General features: G+C 47.0%; 1 protein-coding gene across 2 annotated transcripts in view; it reads right to left on the bottom strand.

Moving 5' to 3' along the window:
• The window catches only part of GALC (galactosylceramidase), a 42,869-nt gene extending 40,797 nt beyond the window's left edge, over window positions 1-2,072 (bottom strand). For both annotated transcript variants that reach the window (XM_079767738.1, XM_079767737.1), the window contains exon 1: window positions 1,863-2,072. In XM_079767738.1, the coding sequence (XP_079623864.1) occupies window positions 1,863-2,057 (195 nt within the window). In that variant the 5' untranslated portion in view covers window positions 2,058-2,072. The remainder of the gene's footprint in view (window positions 1-1,862) is intronic.
• Window positions 2,073-8,428: the final 6,356 nt, after the last annotated feature.

Here is an 8,428-nt window from a genome sequence, read left to right on the forward strand (position 1 = left end):
CAAGAACAAAGATGCTACTGAAGCAAATTCCCACACCTGGAGGTCACCTGAGAGCATGACCAGGGAGTTAAGGAAATTATCAGCTGTGCCCACACAATTCTGCACAAAGCCGGCGTGGCCCTCAAGTCTCCCTCACATAAATCTTACGGAATGCCCAGATAACTCCAACTCATGCCAACTGTACCAGCCAAAAGAGGACTAAGGAGACATGCCATTAAATGCAACTGGCATCCTGAATAGGATCCCGGAAGAGAAAAAAAGAACATCAGGTAACAACTAAGGAAGCATGAAGGGAAATACAAACTTTCATTAATATTGGTTGCAATAAATGTACCATAATAATGTGGGATGCTGATAACAGGAGAGACTGCTGCAAGGTATATGAGAATTCTGTATTGTCTTGGCAACTTTTCTGCCTACCTAAAACTATTTTTAAAAGTTTATTTTTTTTAAATCCATACCTTACTCCAGAGATCCTTGAATTGAAAGAAAGAAAAAAGGAAAGAAGAAGGAAGGAAGGAAGGAAGGAAGGAAGGAAGGAAGGAAGGAAGGAAGGAAGGAAGGCTCTCAATACTTAGCATGAGAATCAACTGGTGTGTTTGTTGAAATGCAGATTCTTAGCCCTACTCCAGACTACAGTCAGAATGGGGGATGGGGATGGCCAGCATGTGCAGTTCAACAAGCACCAGGTGATACTATGCACCCCAAGGATGGCCAGCCACGGTCTTGGCTGTTGACCCCATGTTTCCCTCTCCTCACATACAAAAATGAGGTACAGAGGCACTGACCCGTCTAGTGGACAACTCACCTCTGTAGGCAACACAGCCCCCCAACAATAAACAATCCTAGACTATTCATTGATACTAGTATAGCCTGCCATTTTATTTAACTTTTTAAATTATATTGTACTTTTATTGTTGGCATTATTACAGATGCCCCCTATCCCACCCCAGCCCCCACCTTTCCTCCCATAAAAAAAAAAAAATGCCCAGATAGTTTCAGGCCTCTTAACTTACTAAAGAGGCCTTGAGGCACCTGTCCTGCCTCCAACAAAAACCTATTTGGACTCAGAGATAGATTGATGGTTGCCCGAGGGGAGGGGTGTTGGAGAGCTGGATGAAAAAAGGTGATGGGGTTAATAAGTACTAATTGGTAATTTCAAAATAGGCACGGAGTGCAAGGTAAGACATAGGGAATATAGTCAACAATACTGTAATAACTATCTATGGAGCGGGTGGGCGCTTGAATTATCAGAGGGAACACTTTGTAACCAATATGAAGGTCTACCCGCTGTGCTCTACACCTGAAACTAACACAAAATAGTGTTTAATGCGGACTGTAATAGAAAAATAATTTAAAATAAAATAAAAACACCTGCTGGGCACTGGCCCCTCTGAAAGAATCCAGCTGCACCAGCCGCCCAGCGCTTCGGGGACTGGAAGAGAGAAGCCAGAGACTCTCCCTGGGGCGCCCTCCGCCCCAGACAGAGGCCCCGCTCCCGGCCTCTCTGCAGCAGCCGTCCTCCCGGAGCGCCCGGCCGGTGCCCACGGGGAGGGTTCGAGTCCCAACCCTGGCACTACCTACACCTGTCACCACTTACTCGGTGGACCTGGACGCCCATCCATTGCACCTAACTGCCTCTATAGGGGCATCCTAGACGAGCAAGCGCGACACCCAGCCCCGCAGCGGGGGCGCGGGCACCGCCGAGCCAGGGGCGCCCGCCCCGCAGGGCGTCCAAACGCAGGACGGCGCCGCGGGGGCTTGTGGGGCGGGGCAGGGCGGGACCCGGCTCCCCCTCCCCTGCCCACCCCCCAACCTCGCGCACCCCCTCCCACCACGCCACCCCCTCGCCGGCCACCTACCCCGCCGCCGCTGATCGCGCCGATGCCATCGAACTCCCGGCCCAGCCCGTCGGAGTCGTCGAGCACGTACGCGCCGCCGAACGCCAGGAGAGCGCAGAGCAGCAGGGGCAGGGCGGCCCGGCTCGCCGAACCCGCGGCGGCCGTCATGGCTTTTACTCGGCGTTGCCGGGAAGCCTGGAGTAGCCTCTCAGCCATTGTGTGGGTCACAAGACTCCGGCGCCCAGGGAGGCGGGTCCGGTCGCCGTCATGATGGAAAAGGGCAGGAGGCCGCTGACGCCTCCGCCGCCATCTTGGATGAGGGCAACCGACGCCTTCGCTGCCGCGGGAGAGCTGAGCAGCCTTTTCTGCTGCTCGCGCCCTTGCCGGGGTCGGGCTCCCGCCTTCACGTGTGCTCCCTTCCATGCTTCTCCACCCCCTGCTTGAGCACTTTAGCGAAGGGACGTTTGGCCAAGTCAACTGGACAGTGAAGGCTCTACCATGCCCTCCCCCAGCATCTCAGGGCGCATCTACCACGTGCCAGTCAGTGGCAGCCCCTAAGGTAGCCCCACTTCCGCAGTCACCCTGGTGGAGTAGCTTAGGAGCCTGTTTCTTCTCATGAAAGATGAAACAGAAAGAGCAGCCGCAGGGGGGATTACATGCAATACAAGTAAGGTAATGGGCACCCAGTCCATTTTAGCCAAATCGGTTACACACTTGGCAAACAGGTGACAGGGTTCTCCATGCTGGTCACTATGTGTATTTAGCTTTTAGCTTCCTAGAGGACAGTGATGGGCAACCTTTTGAGCTTGGTGTGTCAAACTTCGCCAAAAAACTGAGCATAACTCGGGTAGTGTGTCACTTTGAGGAAAAAAACATTATTTTGCAAATGTTTCATCCTCAGGAGCAGCAAATGTTTCACCCTTGGCATGCGGCCGCCTCAGCGGCCGCGTGTCATCAGAAATGGCTACGCGTGTCTCCTCCTCTACCAGTGATGGCGAACCTATGACAGTGCTGACACGCGTGTCATAGGTTCGCCATCGCTGGTAGAAGAGCTTCCACTGCCAGTTGAAATGGTTCCAGACAGATGACCCTCAGTTGGAAGGGAAGTTGTGAATTGTCCTGGGATGTCTGCCACATCCAACATTGGTCTGAGAGTTCTGATTTCCTTGGCATTGGAGCAAATGGAAGCGTCTCTGAGAGGCTGCAGGGGGGGAGGGGGGATATATAGCTGTGCTTGCTCTGTCTCCTTAAATTACTGTAGGTCTAATCTGGCTTCTCAAGGACAGCCCCAACGTAATTATAATGGTGCCCCTTCACCCTCAACAATGTTCTGGTTTGGATGATTAGTTATTTAGTCCCCTTTATAGGGATCACTTCTATTTCTTGTTTTCCTAGTACCGCACATATGTGAACTCTACCTTCCCTCCTGCCACCATTCTATGACACAAGTCAGTAACCATCCAACTCCCATAGATTCACCTTTCCAGAACTCACTGTCATCCATCTGTTCTAACACAGTGTATTAAGCGTGAGCTGGAGCAGCAGTAAATGAAAAGCCAAGGATGACAGATCAAGTGAATGCTAAGTATCCTACCAACCCTGTGATTTTATATCCATGATATGCATATACCATGTAATAATGTCACTAGAAGGGAAGTACCAAGGTGGTAATAGAGAAAAATACCATGTACATGAAATCAGGAAGTTGAGACTATCCAGCATTAGTCATCCTGTAGCGCATCGTTGTACCTGGTATTTGGGAGGCACACCAGAAATATTTGTGCAATGTGTGAAATCTGCAGAAGAGGAAACACAAAATATTTAACAGAAAAAGTAGCTTTGCCTCCAGGACAAACCACTGGTTCCTATTAGTTCATATACCAGAGTCATTCCTTACTAGAGAAAATATCTCTTCAAATTTATTTCCTATGCTTTATTAGACAAGGAAGTTTCTAATAAAAAAAAAAAAGCAAGAATACAAGCTGAGAAAGGGAAATCCTTGGACCACTGGGCACAGCATTCAAATTTGCTCAAGACGTGAGAAAACGGAAATGGCAGTTAGACATGTAGGTCTTTTCTCATGATTTGGTAGCTGGCTTCCCTCAGACCAAGCAATCAGAGAGGGAGAAGGAGGAAGTCACGAATTTTTCTGACTAAACCATTGCTTCTGCTTTATTAACTAGGGTGGCACACTAAGTCTAGCCACATCAGGTGACAAATTAGGCTTCACCTTTTGAAAGGAAGAGTGTCAAAGAATTTATGAACATAATTCAAAATCACACACATACCCATGATGAATTTTAGAAAACCACTCATATGATGTAGCATTAAATGTTGCAGTAACTAATATTGAACTTATTGAAAGAAATGGGTATTATAAAATACCATAAAGAGACGCTGACAACGACGCCTTGCCATACTAGCAGTCAGCAGCTGTGCATCACTGCAGGTTGCCCAGGACCAAACCAGAGAGGGTCGGACCTGCATTACTACCATTTGTCCACCATCCAGAACTGAAGTATCATTGCTGACATGTACACATAAGGAACTGTTGGACATTGAAATTGGGACTCAAAAGAACTGTTGGCCGAGAAAGAAACTCACTACAGACTGATTCATTTGCCTCTCAGCATAACCATTATTGCTTGTCTCATTTTCGGTTCTTATAAGTGTATTTCTAGTATCACATGATCTCACTCATCTAGGGGAAATAATGAACAACATAAACTGATGAACAAAAACAGACCCGGAGACAGGGAAGCATCGATCAGACTGTCAAACCTCAGAGGGAAGGTAGGGGAGGGTGGGGGTAAGGGGGAGAGATCAACCAAAGGACTTGTATGCATGCATATAAGCCTAACCAGAGGTCATGGACAACAAGGGGGTGGGGACATGTGTGGGGAGGGGTTTGGGATGGGAATGGGGAGATGAGGACAAATATGTGATACCTTAATCAATAAAGAAATTTTTTTAAAAAGTTTACTCAATTACTGTGTATTTGCAAAGATATTTTAGCATCCTCTTAAAAAGCACTGGGGAGAATGAAGATGCATTATTTTTTCTAAGATTGCAGGTATTCCTGTCACTCTTGGATTTTCATGATAATCTCTGCTATGCTCATTCTATGGATTTTGATATTACCCACAGCTCTGGGTAACAGAACCTTTACCAGTCCTGATGCCACAGAATCCATACCAATCACACTAACACCAGATCTTCCCTCCTATCTGTCCCCAGTTACTCAGCCCCAGCTGACTCAATTTTTGCCAATCATTTGTATTTCTTCTCTGCCCCATCCTTTAGGTTGAACCTCCTTAAATATTAATGCATGCCTTGGTTAAACCTAAATTCATGAACCACTTTTTGTCTTTTTTTTTTAATTCAGAGAGGAAGGAAGAGGGAGAGAGAGGTAGAAACATCAATGATGAGATGGAATCATTGATCTGCTGCCTGCACGCCCCACACTGGGGACCAAGCCCACAATCTGGGCATATGCCCTGACCGGGAATTGAACCGTGACCACCTGGTTCATAGGTTGATGCTCAACTACTGAGCCACGCTGGCCAGGCACTTTTGGGACCTTAAATCTTAAACTATCAGCTGGCTATCCCCACCATAAGCAAACTTGACAAATGATTTCAAAAATTAAGCTAAACAGCAGTCTGCACACCCACAATATATCAGAGGAAACCATTTGGAATTAATAGTCTTCTTAATATTTGGTTGTTAAGTGGAATAATAAAGGCATTAACATTTATATAATTTAATAAGTGGAATGATAAGGACATTAACATTATATAATTTACAGACACCAAGAAATACATATATTATAAAAAGGTGTTTAGGATATGAAAGACTCCAGCCTTTAGTTTGATAACACATCTCCATTTTAACTATTACTATATTTAAGCATGTTCTGACTTAACCTTGAAGTCAAAACGTTTACAAGTCTGAAATGAAATACAAGTAAATACAAGTCTGTATTAACTCAAAATTTTTTAAAGGTGAAGTCAAATGAGCTAGTGGTACAATGAGGCATTAAAGTACCCAAAACAGACAAGAATTTGAACACAAAGCGTTTCCACCCCTTTCCCCTTGCAGAGGTTCTGTTCTCTCCGATCCCTTATAGTCTCTTACACAGGCACCCATCCTGTACACCAGTCATTATCAAACATTGAACATCAGACTCACTTAGAGGACTTGTTATAACACACACTAGAGGCCCGGTGCATGAAATTTGTGCACCGCAGGGGGGGGGGGGTGTCCCTCAGCCCAGCTTGCACCCTCTCCAATCTGGGACATCCCTCTCACAATCCAGGATTGCTGGCTCCCAACCGCTCGTCTGCCTGCCTACCTGATTGCCCCTAACTGCTTCTGCCTGCCAGCCTGATCACCTCCTAATCACTCCCCTGCCAGCCTGATCGACGCCTGACTGCTCCCCTGGTTGCCCAATTGCCCCTAACTGCCATTCCCTGCCAGCCTGGTCACCCCTAACTACCCTCCCCTGCCAGCCTGGTCGCCCCTAACTGTCCTCCCCTGCAGGCCTGGTCATCCCTAACTGTCCTCCCCTGCTGGCCCAGTCGCCCCCAACTGCCCTCTCCTGCAGGCCTGGTCCCCCACAACTGCCCTCCCTTGCAGGCCTGGTTCCCCCCAACTGCCTTCTCCTGCAGGCCTAGTCCCCCCCCCCCCCCAATTGCCCTCCTCTGCTGGCCTGATCGCCCACAACTGCCCTCCCCTGCCGGCCATCTTGTGGTGGCCATCTTGTGTCCACATGGGGGCAGCCATCTTTGACCAGATGGGGCCATCTTGTGTGTTGGAGTGATGGTCAATTTTCATATTACCTCTTTATTATATAGTATTGCTGGACTCACACCCCTGAGCTTCTAACTTCCTGGCCCTGGGGTAAGACCCAGAACTGTAGTTCTCACATTTTCCCTGGTGACATTAATGCTCCAAGAACCACACTTGGAGAAATTATATAAATGGATCCAGGGAGCTGTGCCAAAAGGTAGCAGCCAACCAAAGTTTTACCTGACAATTTAATATTTTACCCCTCCCAGGAATTTTTGCATCTTTAGAAAGGAAGCCTGAAAGCAAATTCAAGACTCAAGAGAAATATTTTCTAACTAGAGGCCCAATGCACAAAATTCATGCAAAGGGCTCAGCCCTTGCAGCCCTGGCTGCCTCAGCCCTCGTGGCCCCAGCTGCCTCAGCCCCCGCAGCACTGGCTGCTGCACAGCCCTGCAGCCCTGCCCACTGGTTGTTCCAGAGGTTGTTCTGCCATCCAGTCTAATTAGCATATTAGCTCTTTATTATATAGGATAGTTACATTTTAGGCCCTTGACAAGGAATGAGAAAAATATTTTTGCTCAGTGGTCCTATAAAAAAGCTTAGCAAATGTCTGTTGACTTACACACCTTGGATCTTAATCCTGTGGATTCCCATCTCAGGACATAACCACAGATGCCAGCAATAGAACATTCTTTATCTTTCTGTAACAACTAAATTCTAATTCAATCCCCCATTCTGCCAAGATGGTGGAAACTTAATTACAATCAATTCAGGATCCATCCTCTGGGTTCCACCTGTATTCATGTTCTTGGCTGTCATAACAAAATACCACAGAGTGGGTGATTTAAACAACAGAAACTTATTTTCTCACAGTGCTGGGAGATAGGAAGTTCAAGATCAAAGTGTGAGTAGGTGTGCTTTGTTGTGAGGCCCCTCTCCTTGGCTTGCAGATGGTTGCCTTCTCTCTGTGTCTTCACTATGTACTATGCATAGCCCTATGTCTCTGTGTGTGTACAAGTCTCTTCTTATAATGACACCAGTCATATCCAGGACTGCTGGATTTTGGGGCTCATGCTAACAACTTCAGTTTACGTAATCACTGATTTAAATACCCTATCTTCAAATACAGGAGTTCAAGCTACTGTCAATCAGTTCTGGCCTGAGATGCACTCATTCTGATTTTCAGTAGTAAGCCCATGCAGGACTCACCTGACTTGTCCTCATCAGTAGCATGCCCCATCTCTCTCTCTCTCTCTCTCTCTCTCTCTCTCTATATATATATATATATATATATATATATATATATATATATATATATATATATATAATTTTAGAGAGGAAGGAAGAGGGAGAAAGAGAAACATCAATGATGAGAGAGAATTATTGATTGACTGCCTCCTGCACACCCCCTTCTGGGAATTAAGCCTGCAACCTGGGCATGTGCCCTGACTGAGAATCAAACAGTTACCTCCTAGTTCATAGGTCAGTGCTCAATCACTGAGCCATGCCAGCTGGGAAATACCTCTCAATAAGAGGCACCAGGCATGGCACTAGAGCAGCCTTCCTTGCTTCACAGCTTGCCCTCTCTTGGCAGCTCCAAGCCCAACATAAGTAGCAGCCATCTGCCCATCATTCTGTAGCTAATGCTGGGTGACTTCAGGCATAGCATGGGCAGTAGTTGACTTTGCACCTTCCAGGAGGTCCCAGAGGTCCCAGAGCTAGTGCACAAATGAAGGAACAGAATAAATCTCCGGAAAAAGAACTAAATGAAATGGAAGCAAGAAATTCATTCAAGG

The sequence above is a fragment of the Cnephaeus nilssonii genome, assembly GCF_951640355.1.
Source record: "Cnephaeus nilssonii genome assembly, chromosome: 4".
NCBI lineage: Eukaryota > Metazoa > Chordata > Mammalia > Chiroptera > Vespertilionidae > Cnephaeus > Cnephaeus nilssonii.